Here is a 22914-nt window from a genome sequence, read left to right on the forward strand (position 1 = left end):
AACGGAGCGACCTTAATTTTGCCAGCAGCCAAGGAACCGCCAATTTACCTTCGCGCCCTGTATGCAGAGGTGGGTGAAATACGGCGAAAGGAGTAGGGTGTACAAGGGCCCGCAGAGCAACTACTATGAGATACAAAATGCTAGGACCGAGAGGGTTGAGGTACAGAATCGGCACTGCTCCCGTTATAGTGCAGGTCCCGCGCGGGCAGGCTTTGGCCGCTTTGGGTACGGAATTATCGAGCTCTCGGGAACTCCGGGAAGTACTGCAACTATGGTGAAGCACGTACTATGGCAAACCACCTATGAAGTTGCTTCTTCGGTGACATTGGGTAGTCCTTGGTTATGAGGGCTGGTTATAAAATGGACTGATTATGGAGGTGTCCTAGGCTGTATTTATCTGTGTTAAGGAGTTGTTTATGAATTGGCCCCTGACAAGATTTCAAGCGGATGGGGATATTTTGCTAACACAACAAAGCTAACTGACAGGAAAACTGTGTTAACTCATCTGGCAAATTACGAAATCCTAAGTATCTCTCTCGCTGCCGACTTGAAATGTCAACTGACAGCATTCATACATAACATCACATATACCATATGTCATGCGTGTCTATAATATTCCAACGACCTTCCCTTCTGCATGCAATATGAACAAAATCCCCTCATCTGGTGGTGAAGATGGCCTTAGTTACCATGTACATATCCGTTCTTATTACAGGGAAATGGTCTTCAAAACAACCGACGCACTCTATAAATGGGGCAATCTTTCTCTCTTCTATAAAAAAGCCATATCTTCCAGCTCTGTCATTGCAATGCTATTTAAATGTACAGCACAGCTACATGCCTCCACTGAGGGCCCTGACATATCTCTCCGGAGGGAATTGGTTGCGATTTCACGATACTTGGCATCAAACCCTGGCAGATATATAAATCCAGTCCGGCCCTCATCCCGAAGCTTGTGGGATAAACCAGCCCAGCTAGTCTGGATTGAAAATGCATCATGTATTTGTGCTCTGTAACCGTTGGGCTAGTGCGGGGGAAAACAAGTCGTACGTTACTACGCATGTGCTGCGTATGTATGACTATAGAGTACATGCATTATAATTCCCATAAACTAGCTATGTTTTGATAGTTTTTGGGTTTATTCTTGTGGAACCAGCTTCTCCTCCTTTTTTTTCAGTCGTGTATATACAGTTCATGTTCCAAAAAGGGTATGTTTCAGCGCAAAGGGATAGAGATATTGAAGGCGGGCCTTCATTCCCTACATACTGGAGCTGGATTTCCGGTGATAGGTGGGTTGTTTTTAAGTAGAGAAATTATTACATATTTTTCAGCGTTTGTCAAAAGCAGTACTCGATCATAATAAGCGTGTCCTGTGTGGTGGACCAAAAGGTAGGGGGCCTACGCTTCGTACAGTACATTATTGAATGCTGATAGACACCTGCACACGCGTTGGTAAATGATTAGAGATGATGGTGGAGGGCAGAGTGAGGTCATACGTCGGGTTGGCGATTTGCAGAGTCTGTGTCTAGCAATCGTTAGAGAGTAAGGGTGTATGTAATTGGTATATTATCTGCTCGCTCAATATTGAGGAGGTGCGATTGGAAGATTTTTTTGGTTTCTGATGGAGAGGAGGTGGGAGACACGGAGGGAGTGACTACTGTGTGATATAAATTGTCAAATCAACTAGTAGGGGTAAAAATCAAAAGACTGATATCATTGTCCATTTCCGAAACTAATCTCAAAGAGTTCAAATCGTTTGTCGGTAGGCACTAATCTTGGGGAAATACAATCCAAAATAGTTTTTTAGATGATGCAGATCGATAAGGTGAAGAGGTCTCAAAAGAATAGCGGATATTGTAAAAGAGAATTCCAATAAAGGGGGGAAGGAGGGGTTAAGGCGAAAGCTTGTCGGATTTAGGTTATTCTCCGTTTCCGTACGACGTGTTTCGGTATAAAGTTATGAAACAAATCCATCGAGGATGCTCATTTAAACAATCCGATCAGAAAATCGCGATAGCATTGGGTGGCGAAGAAACACCACCAGGCATATTGAGAGGAACTGACGAAAGGAAGAATGTCCATCTGCCCAGTTCTTGGCAGGTGTGCGAGAGTGTTTCGAGGTCGAAAAGTTCCCCTAAAACGCGGTAAGAAAAGGATCTCCACAAAAAAAATTAGAGACGATCGAAAGCAAGTGAAGGGGGGTCGACTTGTAGATCAGAGATCCCCGGCTTGCTTACCTATTGGAACTCCCCAACCTGCAAGTAAATACTCGTGTAGGAAGATATCTGGGTTCTGTGGAGGATACACCTGGAAAAAGAAAAAACAACTTTGTCAGCTAAGAGTTTTTACATAAATTTATTCATATTTATGGAGAAGCCACTGTAGGTCTGTTATCGGTCAGCAACGCATTTACCTCCCAGCTGACAGCATCGCCTGCAACGGCGGAGAATCCCGTGTCCCAAAGCCAACGGAGCATTCAGTTGTAGCTTCAACGCCCGCATGTTCTGGCTTCGGATTTACCGAGTACGCCCGTTTTTGGTCATCAGTCATGACATTGTCCCACTCATTTGTCACTCCGATCCTGATGAATAGAATATCTCCACGTTTAAACGTCAGGTTACAATCGGCAGAAATCTCTAAGATATCCGATAGGCGGATTTGATGAGTGGAAAAAGTGCTATATTTAATTCCTCTTTTTGCGGCATAGGATGCGTAGTCAATAAGAACTCCGCGGCCTGTGAGGAAAGGATGATTAAAGGTAGATTAGCACGATTTTGCGAGCACCACAATGCTGCTTCATAGAAGCAAATATGAAGGATAAACGGACCTGTAATTCCTTGACGAGCCCAGTATTGCATCCCGATGCGATCGTTTGATCGATTAAGTATTTCACTAGCAGTGGTTCCCCCATAGAATACTCGTTCCGCAGACTTTCCATCGGTAGCAGGTACGGGTTGCGAGAAATGACGTAGCCCGTCCCACTGGCTGCTTTGTTCTAAATCAACTGTTAATGAAATGGCTGTTTTAACAAAGATAGGATAATTGTCAGGTAACGCACGAGGGTTCATGATGTAAACATCGTCAAACGCAAGACCATTCAGAAGGGAGATGATATGATGCTGGCAAGGTTGTCGATTTAGATTCGCCAGTTCAAGTTTCGTCATCTCCCAACCAAGGGTCACCCGCACTCCCGTTTTGATTTCTGCAGCTGCTTCGGCGACGACTTCTGGGGTCAAAAGGGAAATTTTCCCTAGGCCCTCTTCCAGGCTCCCTGGTGCGCCTACCCACACCTGGCGAGGGTTTGGGAGTTTATCAAATGGGATATCGAATGGCGAGATCTGGGCCATGGTTGCCAACGGTTGCCAACGCTTATTCTTAAACAATATGATATTTGTGGTGTATGGGATATCTTAACTGCGGAAGAACCGAAAGACGAGATCGAGGTTTATTCATGTCGTACAATCCAATCCCATCATGTGTAACATCGTTTTGGGCCATAAGGAGATTAGATCCAGACAGCACATTGGTATTGACAACAATAATGACATCCTCAGTACATTTTATATACCTGAACATGCCCCTCAAGACGGAGGATAAATAAGTGGTGAAATGCATTTTCTTGGGGGTGTGAAAAGTCCTCAGAATCGTTTCCAATGACAAAACAAACTGCGGAGCATTCACTGTGCCAATTATAAGCCATATTTGGCATCATCTCCACAACGGGAGAGTATTTCTGCGCGGGAATTGCGCGGGAATTGCGCGGGAATGCTTCTTTCTATAAAAGCATAATGATTGAATCATGTCATGTTCCTCTTGGATAATAAATGACGGCACGCATCCTGAGTGTGCGAGGATACCAATTTTCGCCTTATGTTTGTTCTGCTCAGTAGGTAACTCTATAGTTGGGAACCAATAGATGAGGCACGAAGCCCAATCTCAAGAGTCCGTACGGGATATTTTTTATCAGTCACTAATATGTGCATGCATGGCTAAATCGGGAAAATACACCATACATGATTTCATACATGGATGTGACTCGGTCCCCAACACATGGATTTTCTAACAATGTTCAAATCAGTCAAGTTAACGAACGGGAAGAAATCATCTCCAGCCACGAGGGAATGACCGTATTGAACATCATATTTATTTACAGCTGTTCCAAAGCAATTGGCGGCAAAGTACTGGGTTGCAGTTTTCGTTGGACGTTAGTACTGTACATGTATCACAAACTGAGGTAGCTCAGCAGCCTCGTGTTGGAATTGATACTCTTGCAGCTCTGGAGAGCCACAATGCAGCAGATCGTCCAGGACTCCAGGAATCAAGAGTAATTTAGAGCAAAAAATGGTAATAATGCGAGAAATCGCGAGCCGGCTGCTGTCGTCGTAGTTGGTGCCATGGTGGTACTTACACGTTGGAAAGAGTTAACTAGTTAACTAGTCAAGGTGAGTTGCTGAGTCATCAGGGTGCCTAGTTATCAAAAGACGAAAAGCAACGGTTTTTTGCAATCATCGGGCTCCATGGGGTGAGTTTCGAGGAGGTTTTCAAGTTAATCACATTGCTTCCACTAGCGTGACATCAGTTCTGTCGCAAATAGACCGGCGGGACATCTTTTATCCTGGCTAATTTAATTTGACCTTACGCTCGTTTCTGTCACCGATTTCGAGCCAGCCGTCTCCTGGTGCAATAGATTAATATTAGTACACACTGTGCATTGATGGAAGTGTGCACAGACTGTAAACCTCCTGTCAGGCTATGCTAACAACTAACCTGATGCGTTTTCTACTCCATCAATCCATGGGTGAACATCGCGTTTGCATAGTTCCTAGGACATATGCATGCATAGCACATAGGTTCAAAAGGTGACCAAAGCGATTGTCGATTCATTACATCGGAAACTTGAAACACGAGGATGTTCAAGGGTTTTATTCCTTTCACCCACTCTCTTTTTTTCTCCTTTCTTTTCTTCTCTTTCGGATGTTCAATTGCTCATTTCCACCGGAGGTGCCTTTATACGCAGTTCTGGCTTTGCAAGGCAAAAGACAGATATCCTAAGCCAGATATAATGGCTGTACCCACCGATTACACAGAAACTCGTGGCTTTGGTGGCCATGTGTCGAGCAAGTTTTGACAGTTACTACGTTTTTCCTTTTAGTTCCAAATTTGTTTACTTACGGGGTGCCCTGCTATTCTTGGAAGCTGGTTCGTCTTACCAGCCTGGCCCAGGGCTGCAAAATGCGTGGCTGATGCCTCTCACTTCGATACCTGAATTCTCTTTCTCTTGTGCGTTCTCAGCGGTTCTCACATCGAGTTCTGACAATATCTGATTCTCACTTTCTATTTCTTTTATTCTTTCTTTCTTTATTTCTTTCTCTCTCTCTTTCTTTCTTTCTTTCGTACCTGGCATTGTGCTCTCGAAGCCCTACTCGGGTATTGCAAAGACAATAGGAGAGTTAAACCCGTACGACATCTCAACCTGCTCTGATTCTTTAAAATAGCCTGCACTTGTCTATGCTCTTGCTATTCTCTAAGGCGCCGTCCTCCATTTCCTTTTCAGTGGAGCGTTTCTGGCTTTTGTTCCGTTGTTACCGTTTTGTTCATGTCACCATTCTGCTCCCCAATCCCTATGATATTTTTAAGTGTTAAGAGCTCTACTTCTCCCTTCCACTCGCCCCAAATTCCATTAATCTCTTTACGCTTGCGCTCAATATGACAAATTTTGGAGCGCAGACCAGCCGATATAATCGATTAGTGATAGCGTTTGTTGCATTAGGTTCCTTCGTACGTGATAACCCTGCTTGGGATTCCAACGCCCCAATGTATTTTCAATCCTGACTCATGCTAACTATTCTGCCTCGAATGTCTTTCTAGACATATGGATACTGTGCCTCTGTCATAGGCAGCACTATCGGTCAACCTGGCTGGTACGCTTTTTTTAATCTCCCATTACAGGGCGAGCCCGGTTATACCGAGATCACGACCAGTGCGATTGCTACAGCGAACGGAGTTTTTAGTGCTGGGGGTGCTGTGGGATCTTTGTTTATGATGTGGTCCTGTGAAGCTGTAGGACGCAAAGCCAACATTCAACTTGGATCGTTTCTTGCAGTACTCGGCGGTGCTCTACAGGGAGCAGCAGTTAATTTGAAGTATGTTTGATAACCTTCCGAACTCTCTGGCAGTAGCGACAGTCATAACTAACTTTGCGGACAGGATGTTTCAAGCCGGTCGATTTGTCTCTGGTACTGCGATTGGAATCCTCGTCACCGTCTGTCCAATGTATCTCGCAGAGCTGTCGAGCCCCTTTGTACGTGGCTGGTTGGTAGGACATCATCCAATATTCTTGGTTTTCGGCTACATGCTCTCCAGTTGGGTTGGCTATGGGTGTTACTTTGCAACAGCGCGAAACCCCACTTTCGCCTGGCGGTTCCCGCTATGCTTGCAAACGTTAAGTTCCTTGGTCTTGCTTGCAGGGTCACCTTGGCTTCCAAGATCTCCTAGGTGGCTAATATCAAAAGGGAAGCTCGACGAAGCCTGGGAGATCATTTGCCGCCTACGGCAGTCAAAAGATGATCCAGACAACCTGGTAGCAAAGGATGAATTTGTTCAAACTAAGGAGCAACTTAAACTTGAAGCCGAAAAACTTGCCGCAACAGGTCACGGCGTGTGGACTGCTATTTTCAAGAAAAAGTCATACAGAAAGCGCATGCTAATCGGGTTTTTGACGCAGTGGGGAGCTGAGTTTGGTGGGCCGTTGATTATTGTAAGTTATATTTTCAGCAATTACTACTTGCGCTGGTGGCTCAATTCATTGCTAACAATATTCAGAATAACTATGCAGTACTCCTGTATCAAAACCTAGGCATGACTGGCCATATGCCGCTGCTCCTAAGCGCACTTTGGCTAACCACGGCAGGCCTTATTTACAATCCTGGTGGGGCATGGTTGCATGATAAAGTCAATTCTCGACGAGGAATGTTTATAGTTGGCTTCATTGGCATCGTTGTTACGACATCATGCTTGGCAGCCATGACCGCCAGGTATGCTGGCACTCTCAACCGCGTTGGCAATGGCTTGGGAATTTTCTTTATATTTTTATATCTTGCTTTCCAAGGGTAAGTCTTGTAATGACCCGCCGTGAATCTATAACTAATTTCTCATATTAGTACCTTCTGTGACACTACTATGTACCTATACGTGTCTGAAATCTTCCCCACTGAGATTCGTCCAATTGGAATGGGGTTTTCGCTCTTTGGGCAGTTTTCATGTAAGGCGCTCGACCAACTACAACTCTCAACGCTGGAATACGTTTACTAACAATTGCGCAGCGACTATAATTCTCCTCCAAACCGCTCCAATAGGATTTGCTAACGTAGGCTGGAAGTATTATCTCGTTATTATTTGCTGGTCAGCATTCTTCATCCCAAGTATGTTAGAATTCCCATTTGTCTTAGCTTTTGGTCTGCTGACCGTGTCAATAAATACCAAACCCAGAGAAAGGACTACTGACACAAAATTAATAGTTATCTACTTCTTCTTCCCCGAAACAGCTCGTCTGACGTTGGAAGAAATCGCGAAAAATTTCGGTGAGGAAGTTGCACTAGTCACTACAGATGCGATAGATGAAGAGAAAAGAGCACTCGACCACAAACTCCAGAGCGCTGGAGTGACAAGATCGACGACTGCTACCTCTCGGTCGTATTCGGATGCTGCAGAAACTACTGAACAGTGAGGTGACACAGTGTAGTACATGGGGGATTCCCTGGATTATTCTGTTTAACCCCCTTCCTTCTTTTTCGCTCATCCAGTTTCATTGTGTCCGCTAGGGCAAGCTTAGCGGGTGGCTGCTTGCAGTAACCAGATACATAAGTTGCCAAATGCTGCCGCTTCCCTTATGTTGTCCCCGTTGCTCTCGCTTTTGTTGGTGGTGATGTCGAGGCGTTAGTGCTGCAGCTCATCCGATTCTAACAAGCATACCTTGGGAAACGCATGGGCTATACTCAATTTGGGTGCAAACTTAACCAAACTTTGAAATCATATATAACCGAACCATATTCTAGAACGCAAGACAGAAAATATATGCAGAATGATGAATATTGGATCCGGGGTCTTTACATTCCCATATTGTTACCCCCGCAAATGCCAGGAGACGCATATTGTACGGAACAACATATTATCCAGCTCTAGATAGAAATCACAAGCTCCGGGCATCTACACGTCTACACGTGGAAATGTAGGGAGTTGAGTTTTTTGTATTGTAGCTTTCTCTCGACGTAGGCTAACGAGAAAACAGTACGACCTCCGCAAATACCCGTTGTCTGTGTTTATTCTACCACTCATTATTTTATTTTTCCCCAAGCACAACACAAAAGGCAGTCAGAATCAATGCTGTGAGATCTAGTATGGACTGTGTTGTACTAGTTGGTACTTTGTCCCCCGTACCTATACATGCTGATATACATAAAACCAATCACTACATACAGTAAGCCTTTGTACCTGGGGTATGACCAACTCCAGCTCAAACCCCTGATTATTTTCATGGATATTTGCTTGCGTGCTTTTGAAATATACATCACCGTGTACCTATGTACACAACATAAGCAGTAGATATACATGCACTACTTGGATTATTTTCTCTTCCTCTTTTAATATACTTGCACATAGGAGGAAAGGTATATAGGAGCCGCGTATGTTACTACAGTATTTTGTTGGTTTCCAACTTGGAATGTGGCTGGATTCCACGGCAGATCCGGACTTTGAGACATATGTGAGTGGTTTTGGCTATTTGGATAGCTTTGTGTGTTTTGGTTGGAGGGAAGAGAAGGGCATTTCTCTCCTGTGGCTGTTTTCAGAGTGTAACTATGTCGGAAGAAAGTCCTTCTTGGTGGATATAGATATCGGGCATACTTGAAGCTGAGCAGGACATGTTACTTCCACTTGTGTAATTAGCTCCAACCAATTTCATGAGTACATAGACCCAGTGTATATTTCCCATTGCGTATAAATTGTGAAACTAAAATTAAATTAAATTAAAATAATGTAAGGTATACTGCTCAGAACGATTATTGAACAAGGGGAATAAAGATGTATATTAGAGAGAAGAAAACAAAAGCAAGCCCCGCACCACAAGGACCATCTAAACTGCCATTGTTGATAAAACTGTAAATAGAAGTTGAAAAGAAGATTTCCCACAGTACACATATTATTATTACAAGGACATATTTAGGGAGAAAAAGCAACAGTCGACTACTCCCAAACCATCACATAAGTTCGGAGTCAGCCCGAGAGAGGAAATAGTCTCTTCCTTTTAGGAGCGCGACAAGCCATCCCCATACAACAAAGAACCAAATCTGGCCTGTACCCGACCGTGACCCAATCGGCACAAGCATGATGGTTTTATCACTCTCTGAATATTGGGACCTTTTTCCCTTCAATTTCTCTATGTCAGCGTGGAGATTGGCGACTAGCACAGAGACTTGGCCATCAACTTTCAACAACATGCGAGGTGTATGGGTAGTGATATCGCCAACCGCGTAGATTGGTAATTTCTCTTTAGCTGTTCCATTCTTTCTCTTTACGCGGAATTCCGCATCGACTGATACCCAGCCATCGTTGTCTTTTAGGTCGGCGGGGACAAAGTCGCTATTGGGAACGACGCCAGTGGTTGAGATATATACGTCCGCAGTGATGGTTTCACCTCCCTCCAATGTTACTGTCCATTTTTTAGAGGAGGGATCTTGGGAAGCGCTGCTGACAACAGTGGATGTGCGAATATTGGCGCCCATGCCGGAGAGGATTTTATGAGCTTTCTTGCTTGCTGTAGGCTTCAAGGTAGGTAGAATCCGATCTGTCCTTGTCAGGAGTGTGATGGATTTGTCGTTTTTGCCATGGAATGCTTCCGCTAGCTCTCCACAAAATTCGACCCCGACAGCGCCGGCTCCTCCAACCACTACAGTTTTAGCTTCTGATATAGCCTTCTGTGCTTGTTCGATGGTAGTCTGCATAGCATCTGATCCGGTCGTTTTAAACGGTGCAAGAACACTGGATTGGCCCGTCGTTGCCCAGGTAGTACTGCCAGACGCTATAACGAGATAATCGTAAGAAATGATCGATTCCCCATGTTCCTTGTTGTCAACGCCAGCGATGGTGACAGTTACAGTCTTCTGATTCACGTCTATTGAGCTTGCAACACCTTGGACAAACGAGACGAGTTTCCTATCGTACTTTTGGAACAATTCCGGAATGTCGAAAATATACTGGTCCGGTTTGAATGCATCCGGTTTTGCTAGGATGCGGGGAGCAGCGATGTTGAAAAAATGCTTCGATGAAGGGTTGACCAGGATGACCTTCACATCTGAAATGTTCTTCAGGATGGCGTGTGTTGTTTTGATCCCGGCCCACGAAGCGCCGACGACGACGACTGTTTTCTTGGGTGCCATTTTGTAATCGGTTAAATTCTATAATCCAGCTGTTTAAAAATGGATCAGAAGGTAGAGACAGCTGTGCCTAAAGACTGCGATAAGGTGAACAAACAAAATGGAATGAAAGAATTCTGATACTGGCACAGAAGAATAAAAGGCTGGATTAACTTGACCGAAGAAGCTATAATCAGGAAATATTGAACTCCATATAATAATATAAAAAGTTTTTGATGTGGCGCAGTCATATAATTTTAGCTCAGATATCCAGTTTCCCAAGACAATTTTATTGTCCAGTGTTCTATTATTTATTCAATTGACCTGGGAGGGCGACACACTGATATATATATAACCTTTGGGTTGAAATAAACTCAAAAGTCAATTATAAATTTAGCAACAATATTCCTATATGACCCATTGATCATGACATATGACGTCAAAGTTTCGGCAGATGGTTCATGGCGTTGAACGTTAAAATAAATTGTGGCTGCCCGTGGTATTGTGGAATTGAGTAAAGACAGTCGAAGCTGAATAAGGGGACGAGTTAGGGGTAGTCAAATAATATAACATCCTAGCAATGGTTCGGCCGTGGTCTTGAGTAAATTGAAAGATATGAAAATCAACTCCCTTTCGGACGTTGATGAGATGTATTTAGCTTTTTGAAACCAACCTCCCGCTGCGTGGAAATCGGTGCCCGGAACAGAGCCGCCTCAATCATCCTCGCAACATTCGGAAACTGATACTCCGTAGTTGAAATTGACATCGGACATAACAAAGTCTTGGTCACAGGCACCAGCTAACCGCATTGTCCTTGATGCATCGTCCTCTTTTGAGAGAAATTTCTGCATTGACTTTTATCTCGCAATCCGTTTGAAATAGAAGGCCACCGATAGATGGCCACCGATTTCGCTGGTCCGGTCATGAACAGAAATTTTGATGCTGTCATGATAGGTACTAAATCAGAAATAACAGTGCGGTCAGGGTATCATTTGTGCGGAAAGCGGGCCAATCGAAAGTTGTGACTGCTATATAGCGTCTGGGATTTATGTACTGTACAATGGATGCATCAAAACTAGCAGCAGCTATATTTTGCACGTTTCATAGATAGTGATATGTTTTTATGCACGCCATAAGGGAAGTTGACACCACAGTCCCATATGTCGACGAAGTGACTTCATCGCTATTGAAAGGGTGGCGAGGGGAAGCACGGCCATTCCCTGAAGCCAACTATCAGTCAATAAACAGAGAAAGCTAGTTAGTGAGCCGCGAGAGTAGATAAACCTCTGCTGGGTTTATTTCTAGCTCTCTGTATTCAAATCAAAAGAGCGAAGGAACATACGTCTCCATAAGAGAAATTTTGAGCGTTCACGTTCTGATTCGGCAAATTATGTGGATTGGACATCGCGGCTGTCCATATAAGAAAGTAGGTTGATGATATAAGGGTATATTGGGAAATACATTGTAGATAGGTTTTCATCCACAAATGCAGGAGTCAGAGCGTTGGATGAATGTCTGTTTTAACTCAGCGGCAAGGTGGGACGATCTAAGCTTCAGCCTCCCCAGCACCGTATTTTGTCAATCAGCTCCCTTTTTTACGTTGACGTTGATGTCCAATCTCCTAGCTTACAACGTTTTGAAGTAGAAAAAGAGGCGACTAGTTTTGCTCCAAAATATGGAGAAGTAACTTAGTTACTAGTTCTGGGAACGTGATTCAGAGCTCGTTTCATAGTCACCGTGCAGATACCAGTACCATGCCCTACAAAAACCCAGGATTGCGTCCACCACGTTTGCTACCACAAGACATGCTGGACATAATCGGGGGATTCAGCTCGTCGTATATCGTGGCAGATACTATGCACGAAAGGTTTTCGCGAATCCTGATGGGGCATATGTTCCAGATATCCTTTATACAATACTCTTGAATAGCGTGGAATTATCGTCGTAGGTCATAGGCCAGCTTCCATGAAACTAAACTGAGGATTCACAAGAATGAAGAATCTAATTTGAACGATTATTTTCAATAGTTTGGCTCGAAACGACGCGGCAAGAGTATGCTGCGAAGGGCAAAGTCCTTGAAGATTTCGTGTTTACGATGCATAGCTCCCAGGCCTGTAGCGACGCGTATGTGAAGAAACTTCAGGAAATCGATCTTTCCCAGCTACCATCGCCACTAGGGTATCGCGCAATTCCGCTTCTCCCAAACAGGTGGTTATCTGCGGACCCAGGCCCTTTTTGGCCCTTTTTTGGCCGTTTTACGAGCTGGTGTTTTCCAACTTCAGAGCCGCATACTCTCATAGTACCTGTCAAGCATATATCAGGTGGTTGCCATGTAGCTTCATGTTCCGGGAGCTTGCATCTGCAATCATCTCTATGGCATCTGGGCGAGTTTGCTTTCCGATCGAGGATTCAGAGCGTCCTCATACCCCATCATATAAAGCTTCATGGCCATCAGAACTTAGCCTTGGATATCATCTAGCAAATCACCTCCCAGGCTCGGCGCCCGACGAATCAATTTATTGGTTCGATAATGTCCTAGTCAGCCTTGTCCCAGAACGGAGACACATTTATATCGAAAAGACAGTCAGCTTCGGCCTTCGGCAAGGAAACCTCGCCTTCCAAGCCATATTGCTGTCACTCTCAACCATTATGCTCTCGATGTGGAAGTTGTAGATGGGATTTCAGTGGTGAAACACACAGACCCGCTCGAATTATTCGGGGACTGTCAGGTCACAGACATTTCTTCAAACGAGCCTCCTCTGCTTCGTTCGCTAAGCAATCTCCAGATATATCAGCCGCAAAGCCTTCCTGCCCCACCTCCATTGACTAGCAAGGAAGCTTTCAGAGCTCTCTCAAGCTTCTTCGCAAACGCTACGCTCCGTTGTCTAAAGCCCCACGGTAGGGAAACCCAGGGCCTCCTGCCAAACGAAATCTATTACATGATACTTGACCATACCGATAACGCTATATTCCTCACATGCGCGAGGGTTTCATGTCTTTTTCGCTCATACTGCCTCTCAAAAATACGCATATGCCAAAAGAATGAAAATAACGAAGAACATATATGTGACACAAGCAGTCCGATAGACACATTTACTCACCAAATCATCCAAATCGGCTCGCCGCTGTCCCTTACGCTCCAAAACAGAGCGTCCAGAGAGCTTACAAAGTGGTGTCCGTCAAGGCATCCCTGTTATCTTGGTCTCCAAAACCTATAGATGATTTGTATTTGGTCCCCATATTTGGTGAGCCAAACCGACTGAGCGAAAGCCAGCAAGCGATGATTATTTTCACAATTGCACAAGATGTCTAGGTGCATTTGTTTACATTTTTGGATGGACCCAACTCCTCTTTCCTTCTTGGGGAGGGAATGAAGTTTTTGATCACTTGTTTTGTGTTTCTACTTTTCGGAATGGGCTAGCCAGACACGATGTATCGGAGCTGGTTCAGCGTTTGGATATGGATTCCACGATGCGGGTGAGTACTAGGAATGGGAATCCAAGAAAGGTTTTGACATACCAAGCTTAAATCGATGAATATTGAAGCTATAATGTGCCACCGAGAGTAACGAAGTAATGGACAATATTGCGAATAGTCGATTCTACATCATCCATGCAAGATAGTAAAACCAGCCTATGAATGTAACAAGAGAACTGAAACGACCGCCGAATTTACAGTTGCTGCCTTGGTGAACTATTTATACTTTTGAAATCAAAGGTTTTACTGAACAGAAGAGGAACACACTCTGTATCTACTTAACGTTAATAGCTCAGAAATTACCTCTAAAATTATACTGGGCTATGGAATAGGTAGATCTTAGGATGTATTTGATCATCATAGCGATACTAGAATATCTTCTAGGCCCCCAAAATTGTTGCTGAGCCATCCGTACGGGGCAGTATGATGGAAGACAATTCCACCCCTGCGCTGAGGCTGTTCCCCTAGTGAGACCCGATGGTCTCTCATACTTCAGGGGTTTTCCATACGGAAATATTGGTAGACATGATATCAAGTATGGCGGATCAGATACGCTTAGGGCCCTTGATTTGTCTCCCGAATCCAAATCCTCGTGGTGCCTGGCGCACTGTAACCTGTTGCCAACAAAAGAAACTGACAGACCTTAAGACGGGAGTGTTCACAAAGTTGCTTAGTGGATATACTGATCCCGTCTTAAATGCCGTCGCGTTAATATTTGCAAATTTGCAAATATAGGGAGGTTGGTCTCATGGTTATCAACTATAACAACAATTAATATTCACTCCTAAATAGATAAACTAAAATAGTGCCAAGTGAAATAAATAGAGAACCTCGGTCACTGCAAAGAGAAACACACTCCTGGGGTATGAATATTCACAGTGAATCCGATAGCAGGAAGAGAAAACACAACCACAAGAATAAATAAAAGTAATACAGATTCTCCATCGACCAGGGTGAAAGAGCAGAGAATAAAACCCCGGAAACGCTAGCTTGGAACAGGAATGACGGTCTGAGGAAGATTCCGTTGCGGGCTTGTACATCTGTGGTGTAGGGCTTGTCAGAGGTATGGGATAAGGTGATTGATATAACAGGCAAGACAATATGATGCAGTACATCGTTGAACAGTGTGAACATGGACGATTGTTCATCATGGATTTGTTCAGCCATGTAATGCATTACTGCAGGGGAGAGAAAGCGATGTGCAATATCGTAGATAGTTGGAGGAGCAGTCCATTCAATATAAGGAAAAGAAAGTTGGTGGAAACTAGAGACGTTGCTAGGAACAACTAGAGCATGCGAATAAATAAAAATATAGCGAATTAAAGCGCTCAGAGCCCCAAATAACCTCTGATAATTACAAAGCTGTAAACAATATGACATCTCTAACGGGTGTTTTCGCCGGCACTCGTTTCTGCATATTTTTTACACAACCCGATTTGAACTCCACCGCTCATCACTAGATGAAACGTTCTTCTTGCACCGCTCATCACTAGATGAAACGTTCTTCTTGCGCAAGATAGACCCGAGGCCATTGAAGGCCTTAGTCCCCGCACGGGAGACAGATTCACTCGTCTCATACAAACGCTTGATACTTTTCGAATGCGCCTGTTTTCTCAACGGAACTTTTAAGCCATCCGCTGCTGGGGTTGTGGATGGACTCCAAGCGCCTGTGCGATAATTCCAAGACAAGTTGTTGACATCAGTTTGAGAGTTAGATCTCGAGGTCGCAGTCGAGGATGAAGATAGATTGCTCAGATTCACGGCGGGTATGCTTCCACGCGGCGCAAAGGTGTAGGTGTTGCGGGGGTTGAGTTTGACTTGATTCACACTCTCGCGTGATGGAGACCGTTCAGATGGGGTAGTATCTGCTGGGTAAAATCGTTGTCTGTATCGGTGGGTTGCGGATCGGGGCGAGGGATTATCTGAGGATGCAAAGTTCGGTATGCTGGTTGTACTGGCCAAACTGTTGATCGAGTGGGTTCGTTCATGGAAAACTCTTCTTTTTGATGCTACCTGTAACGTGTCCGAACTAGGTATGTCAGGGAAAGGAGAGTGTGTAGATCTCTCCATGGGAATGACAGGTGCCGGTGAAGAGCTCAGTGAGCTTTTCGTACTCTTACTATTACGACGAGATGCACTATATGTCGGACATATGGGGCTGGGCGGGAGTAGTCGATCCGGCAAAGTGGAAAGCCGAGGGCTATCTAGAGATGATTCGACGGACGCTGGGGATGAAATATCCGACGAGATCGCAATTCCCATTATTTGGGGTACGGGTGGTATGTTGTGGTTCATTTTGATCTTACTAGTTCTTCGGTAACCTGCTCGGTTGGCGTTTTCTTTGCGTTTGACGTTATCTGCAACATGTCTCTCATTTGTCTTGCGACTGCCATCAGGAGATTTCTGCTCCAACATCCTAGGTGATGGTAATAAAGTATGACTCCGTTGAGGGGATGGCGTTACACCCGGTGATTCCCTCGAGGTAACAAAAGAATGAAATTCGGTCTCAGAGTTCGAAGAGAGCGCGCTACTAGAACGCCAGCTCAGGCTGGAAAGGGAGTGAACGGATGCATTCGAAAATAGAGGTTTTGTGGGAAACGTTGACACGGAGGCTGGCTGGTTGGAGCTCCGTCTTTGCGTATACTTTCCTATATTCAAACCAGAAATGCGTTTTTTAAGATTTCTGCCAGGGCTGCGCTTGGAAGAACCTCCACTTGCGAGAGGGACAAGTTCTTGTATCTTTTGGGTTTCTGTTATTCGTCCATTCGAAATTTGAGCAGTTGGAGATTCTATAGATATCAAATGAGGTTTACGCTCTGGTGCATAGAGGGATACTGGAGTTGCAATGAGAAAAGACGTATTGGCAAGATCCTCGTCATCGGATGAAGCTGTGTCCGAATAAAAAGATCGGAAGTTTTGAAGAGTATCCTCTTCTGCAACAGGTTTAGAGAGAGGTTTTCCCTCTATGAATGGCAAAAAAGGTGGAGAATTTGATGGAGAATTTAATTCGGACGTTGGTGTAACTGGTGAGACCAACTTCGTTGGCTGTGGATGTATCTGAGGCATTAGGGTAATGCAACTGGCCCTTTTGACAGTGCTAATCGAAGCCGCTCTCGAAATAGTTCCTTCTGGTGTTGGAAAAGGGGAAATTTGCAAGGCAAATTTGTGCCCTGATGTATAGCTCTCCTGGGCTACAAGAGCTTGGGATGGATTGATATTGATCTCTTCAAATTCGGAGACCCCAGTATCACTGTCGTTTTCTATGGGGGAAAAACCAGGCTCTGTCTGGCCAGTCGCTTCCGCTTCAGACATCTCCTCTTCCTCGGATTCATATATCTGGTGCACATCCACCGGTCGAATATGGGCGACATTTATTGAAGTTCTCGGATTGCTGAACTTCATATATAGTTCAGTAGAACTCATTGCTCGTTCAGCAACGGCAGCCATGACTGGTGAAATCGGAGAAAATCCTCGCAAGTTAATGTCGACTCAATTTGAAGGACAAAAACCCCCCCCCAATCGTTCACGGAAAAATCGAAGCTTATGTGTATGTCGAGATAAGGGCAAACAAATTATAACAATAACCAGGACATGGGGTGTAACAAGAACTGAAATACTGGAATCCGGTTAACAAGCTGCTGGAGTGCATTGGTTATAAAGAGGTTGGCTCACCAAAGCAATGCCCATGAGTTCATAAGATGGAAGAGCTTCAGAAAAAAATAAATGTACGTAGTATACAACAATCTCAGGTGTACAGAGCTAAGGTTGCTCTATAACACGAAGGAACGGCGACCATGTCTGGGCTGTAAAGGAAGGAAACCCAAACACAACAGCGAGGTATGAAGTGTATCATGACCCTGCTCGAGCGGGTGTGAAGACTTCGGCCCAGCTTGAATCCCAAACAGGAACAGGGGGGGAATGGCGAAGGTCATGAGTATATATCCTAGGATCGTTCGCCTCCCCCTCTCCAACCCCCAACAGGGCATGGTGCCTGAAAACAATTGCATTTTCTCTGGAGAAAAACGAAGCACAAGCAAATGCTGACCAGATGGCTTGAAGGGGCTGCAAGTAAAGGCACTGATTGGACCACGTTTGACTCTTAGGCCGAGATGGTATGAGGGTCGAGAACAAAATACAGAAGCAAAAATGCGGAGTTTTCAACTTGAACCAACAAGCCAATGGTGCTTGAGCCATGCATCGGCGGACAGGGTGGTATTGCAACTGTCAAAAGGTTCTCTGCCGTGGTTTGTGGCTCCGTGAGTTCGGTGGTCAACCCAGCCAAGCTATGCGAAGCAGCCCTCCAAGTCATCCGCCTCGCCAACGTGCCAATGAGAGCGGCGTGGATGAGAGATGGCTTCGAACATGAGACATGTCGAGAGCACCAGTTTAGGCCAGGGGAAGCGTCTCGATCGCACAGTCATCAATTCCTCTTCAACTATTTCAAAAATAGTTTAGCCGGAGCCATATCATGCGGGCAATCCATCAGACTTCTGAAACCGGATTCAAGATCCTCTCTGGACTTCTGCACAAATTATGTGGTGCGTCCGTAGACCCCGCTGTACATCCGAACGTCCCACACAGCAGCAACCAAACAAATACTTCTGCTGGACCAAGTAGCCTGATCGTGATCGTGTCCCATGTGCATGTACTGTACATAAAGTATGTACTCTACCTGCGTTTGTTGGAGTTATAACTTGCTGCGTGTCTCCTGTCAGTTTCCTGCACTGCAACACATCTGTTCAGGGTTCCTCCATCCTGGTGGTGGAAAACTCGGCCTGCAAGTGTTCTGGTCAACGAGACCATTTCCGTTTGATGACAGTCTACAGGTCTTGTTACCATTTAGGGAAGGCCAGGGCTAAACCCTATCTCCGGCGATTTACCCTTCTTATCATTATCGTCCCCTGAGATCTGTCGAATTCAACGACCAGTGTGACTCTAATCTGTACATCATCAAAGAATCCTTTGGGCAAATCCTGCTCCCGGCACTGGCACAGTGCATGAGTATCTGTTTACCTCCTTGGCTGCATCGTTGAAGGTGTGTAAGGCCTGTAACCTGATTTGTCTCCAGCAATTTTCTCGCCCAAGGGCGACAAACAACAAGCACCTTTCGCTTCCAACTGGCTGCCACGTCCACCCAGATCGTCCTCCACCAGGTTTATCAGGCAGGACAAAATGCTTAATGGCCGGTGTGACTGCAGATCCTCCGATTTGCCTCCAGCTGGTAATTTCCAACAGGCTCTGATGGGCCGGGCAGATTCACTGAACCAGCAGCACGGCCTCATCTTCCGGCTGTGCTCCTTTACGACGATCCCAAGTCCCCTTCCCTATCCTGATTGCCATATTTATTCCTTCCCGGCTGTTCTGAACTGATGATCAAACAATTTCAAGAGTTCTAGCGCGTAATAGCTCCGCTAAGTTTTAATGGTGTGATATAGATTATGCGCTATGCACACTCCTGCTATGATTGACATTGCTTTACACGTTCGGCTGACCCTCCCGGGTGAGTGAGCTGAACTACGCTAGTGTTAGTCACCTGACCCTATTGAAATGGTGACTGAGTGGTTGACTAGTCAAATGGTCAGTTGATCTTTTTACCAACTTGATCTCTTACAAACTCTTACCAACTGCTTGAGGTCTACTGCTAGCACCTCTATCATCAATACTAGTCCACTACTAATCACTCAATTTTATATAAGACAGACTCACACAGTGAAGTGAAGTCTCTAAGAATTATATAATAATAAATAAATTGAAAAAAGTATTGATTAGTCAGTAATTAATCATTGATTAATTATAACTAGAGTAATAATTTAAATTATAGTTACTTTGTATATTAATACTATGATATCAGTCATTTATTAGTTTCATTTATAATTTATATATACTTCTCAAATTAATGATACTCAAGATTTAATCAATCTGTATTTCTAAAAAAAAAAAAAAAAAGAATTATAATATTCATTTTCATTGTGTGTATTATAAGATGTATGAGAAGGTAAAAGTTCATTTTTGTTTTATCCTCAACTGACTCATTTTGTGCCAAGAAATTATTTGGGTCAGGTGACTAACACTAGTGTAGTTCAGCTCACTCACCTGAGGGGTCTCTTGAAGAAAACAATTGAAGATTTCTAATATCAATCTTTCATTCCCCAGTTAACCAACCAATCGTTACTCTAAGTTCATCATATTGTGTGTTTCACGAAGACCAATGTGTTTTCTTTTCATTTTTCCCCCCCTCCTGTTTTGTACAGTGCAACAAACCACCTCGCCTTGAATTAAAATTGGAAAAGCAACATGGTCAGCTACCTCAGCACATTCTCATCGATAGAAACAATTCTTCCGCTTTACCGCACAGTCAAAGAAATCTAGCAAGCAAGCGACCACGTTTCTTCATCAGTGATTTCCTTGGCAGAAATTCAAAGCAGTTGATTTCAGTGTTTCCTTTTTTCTGTTCCAGTAACAGGGAATTCGTCTTTGACGTGCACTAGGGTAGGCATCCCTGAGCGGAACACGGTCCCCAAACATAGTATCATCAAACCCCGGAAAGTTCGTTGTTCCTGGAAATTCAATGCTTTAGTTCTAGGCACCCTAACACGTTACTAGGGCTATTGCGTTGCAGCTACTCCGTATTGTGTCCTGGGTTCGTTATCAGAGCCAATTCGGAATGTAATTAAAAAAGAAAACTAACTACGTAATGGATCCTCTTCCTTCCACAATCAGGTCGCCGAATACCACCGCAGATATCTAGCTCAAATACACCGATGAACTAAAAAGACACATGCAGAAGATTGAATTTGTGTATATATCCTCCCGAACAGTCACTTTTCGTCTACATGAGAGGGTTTAGTTATGTGATAAGTCTGTTCTTGCTCGTATAACACGAAACAGCCATCTACATCACAGAATCGAAACGGCCCATGTAGCAGGTCTCGGAAACAAAGACCAAGTTCATATGATGGTCTACTTTCCAATTGGAGAAATTGTGATGAGACAAAAAAAAAAAAAGGGGGGGGGGGTGGGGGGGACCCCAACATTTGAGGCAATTCACCAAGCGGGGATGATTGAAAGGAAAGTAACTGTTGTCTAGTCCATGTCCATGAAAAGGAAAGCGGCGACGGAGAAGAGCTAATTGATATACACTCAATGCATGGAATAAATAATAATTTATATGTCAGTGTTCCCGCTCATTCTAGAGAGACCACAAACCTTCTTATTTCTAAACTTACATATACGCACCAATAAGATGCTGGATGATGGTCGAGAGTGAAGGATGGAATGCAGCATGCTTGACAAGACAAGAAAAGGGTGGGGGAGGGGGGATAGTTTGTGCTCCAAGCAAATCCGCAGAAAAAAACCAAGCTCGCACAAATCTCTCTCTCTCTCTCTCCCTCTCCGGCCCTCTCCCCGGCTCTCGAATAACAAAACTTCAGCCGTTGTAATAGATCCTCCTGATTTCTCCCGAGTAATGCAACCTGCAGACCATACAAGTATATTACATCACCCACCAACCCCCTCACCTGCTTCGCATTTAACGCATGTAATGTGTCATATGAAAACACACGGTGCCCAAGAAAGACCATTTTCTGCATCCATGCACCCATGCGAATACACCGGCGAAAAACTGGATTGATGAATGCGTGGATGGATGCAGTTCTATGTGGTTATCTAAAACAATACATTGCATATACAAAACGTGTATATTTAGGGGGGAGGAGGAGGTGGAGGAGGAGGAGGGTGGCTAGGGCTAGAGGCTTCCGAGGGCAATGAGGGATAGAATATAGTTGTGTAGCAAGAAGACAAAACCCACCCACACTCACTTCGTCAATGCTAGATTTAGGAGGCGAGGTCAAAGCTGAGGCACGGATATATATAGATATATAGATATATTTATGTATTTATTTACTTGTATATATATGTCCCTGTCAAGGGTAGCACACAGGTGCATTTGTCAGGCATCTGATATTATTATTATTATATTGCTCAATATCCCTTTTATGCAGAAGATGAGGAAGGGGACTGATCAGATTGAAATGTAAAAGCAATGCAAAGAAAAGAAGAGCAAAGAAATAATGAATCAAGAGGGAATCAGGGGGAATCCATGAAAACACACGATTTATTGTGCTCAAGAGAGAGGGAAAGAATAAGAGGAGACCACATCCATATCCATAGATGTAAAAAATACAAGGGTAGGCCCCTTAAAAGAACAAGCAATCAGAAAATGCAGCAGTGGTTAGTGTTAGTGGACCTGTATCAGAGCGTGAACTGTCCGCCACTGAGTAGTAAGATAACAGACAAGGTAGATAGATGGTATAGATGTAGATATATTGAGACCGCATCTCAGTTTCCTGACACTTTCCAAATCCCCAGTCCATCCCCCACCCAACTCATGAGCACGGAATATGTCGCTGTTGTACCAGGAGAGATAGATGGGTGGTAATTTGATGATGATAATTTCGGGGGGAATAGAGCGAATTGTATATCTATTATAAGCAATGGCCCCGGCGTATGCTTGTTGGCTGGTCTGTTTATATGCGTTTCCTTATTGTTCGTCGGTCTGATACCGGATTGTGGATGATGCATGCACCATGGAACCTGTCAAACATGACTCAAGAAGATGAATTAAAGGAAACACAAATCCAACTATTCATATAACATACTGAGTATAATCACAGGAAAAAAAAAAAAAAGAAAAGAAAAGAAACAAGGCAAAAACATGAGGTCTCCAGTGCACACTCTACTCTTAATATGAATAAATTGATTTTATTGTTCATTTTTTTCCCTTTCTTTTTCATCCGTTATCCCCTTGTGAGTGTCGAGGCATGACAAAGATATAAAAATAAAAATAAGCCAAAGAAGATCGGTAGAGTAAGTTTGTTGTTGGTGATATATACGTATGATTTGGTGTGTGATATAGCGACGTCAATTATGTTCGGACAGAGAGATAAGCAATCACGAAGAACAAAAAAATTATACATACAAAAATACGGCAAGAAATGTTAAACAAAATTGCAAGAGTAAATAAAAATCG

General features: G+C 44.1%; 3 protein-coding genes across 3 annotated transcripts; 1 reads left to right on the plus strand and 2 right to left on the minus strand.

Annotated features, from left to right (window-relative positions):
- Positions 1–2237: 2237 nt before the first annotated feature.
- On the minus strand, positions 2238–3347 carry HCAG_00433 (conserved hypothetical protein; the record flags this gene model as incomplete). Its single annotated transcript, XM_001543337.1, has 4 exons — positions 2238–2307; positions 2414–2735; positions 2828–3004; positions 3059–3347. The coding sequence occupies 4 exons, from the start codon at positions 3345–3347 to the stop codon at positions 2238–2240; spliced, it is 858 nt and encodes a 285-aa protein (XP_001543387.1).
- Positions 3348–5706: 2359 nt separating this feature from the next.
- Positions 5707–7726, plus strand: HCAG_00434 (conserved hypothetical protein; the record flags this gene model as incomplete). The annotated part of the gene is made up of 7 exons (XM_001543338.1): positions 5707–5778; positions 5869–6143; positions 6208–6757; positions 6823–7109; positions 7161–7261; positions 7323–7421; positions 7518–7726. 7 exons carry the CDS (start codon positions 5707–5709, stop codon positions 7724–7726), a joined length of 1593 nt encoding a protein of 530 aa, XP_001543388.1.
- A 1528-nt stretch (positions 7727–9254) lies between these two features.
- Positions 9255–10433, minus strand: HCAG_00435 (predicted protein; the record flags this gene model as incomplete). Its single annotated transcript, XM_001543339.1, has 1 exon — positions 9255–10433. The coding sequence occupies one exon, from the start codon at positions 10431–10433 to the stop codon at positions 9255–9257; it is 1179 nt and encodes a 392-aa protein (XP_001543389.1).
- Positions 10434–22914: the final 12481 nt, after the last annotated feature.

This window comes from Histoplasma capsulatum, genomic scaffold (assembly GCF_000149585.1).
Source record: "Histoplasma capsulatum NAm1 scaffold_1 genomic scaffold, whole genome shotgun sequence".
In the NCBI taxonomy this organism is placed as follows: Eukaryota; Fungi; Ascomycota; class Eurotiomycetes; order Onygenales; family Ajellomycetaceae; genus Histoplasma; species Histoplasma mississippiense.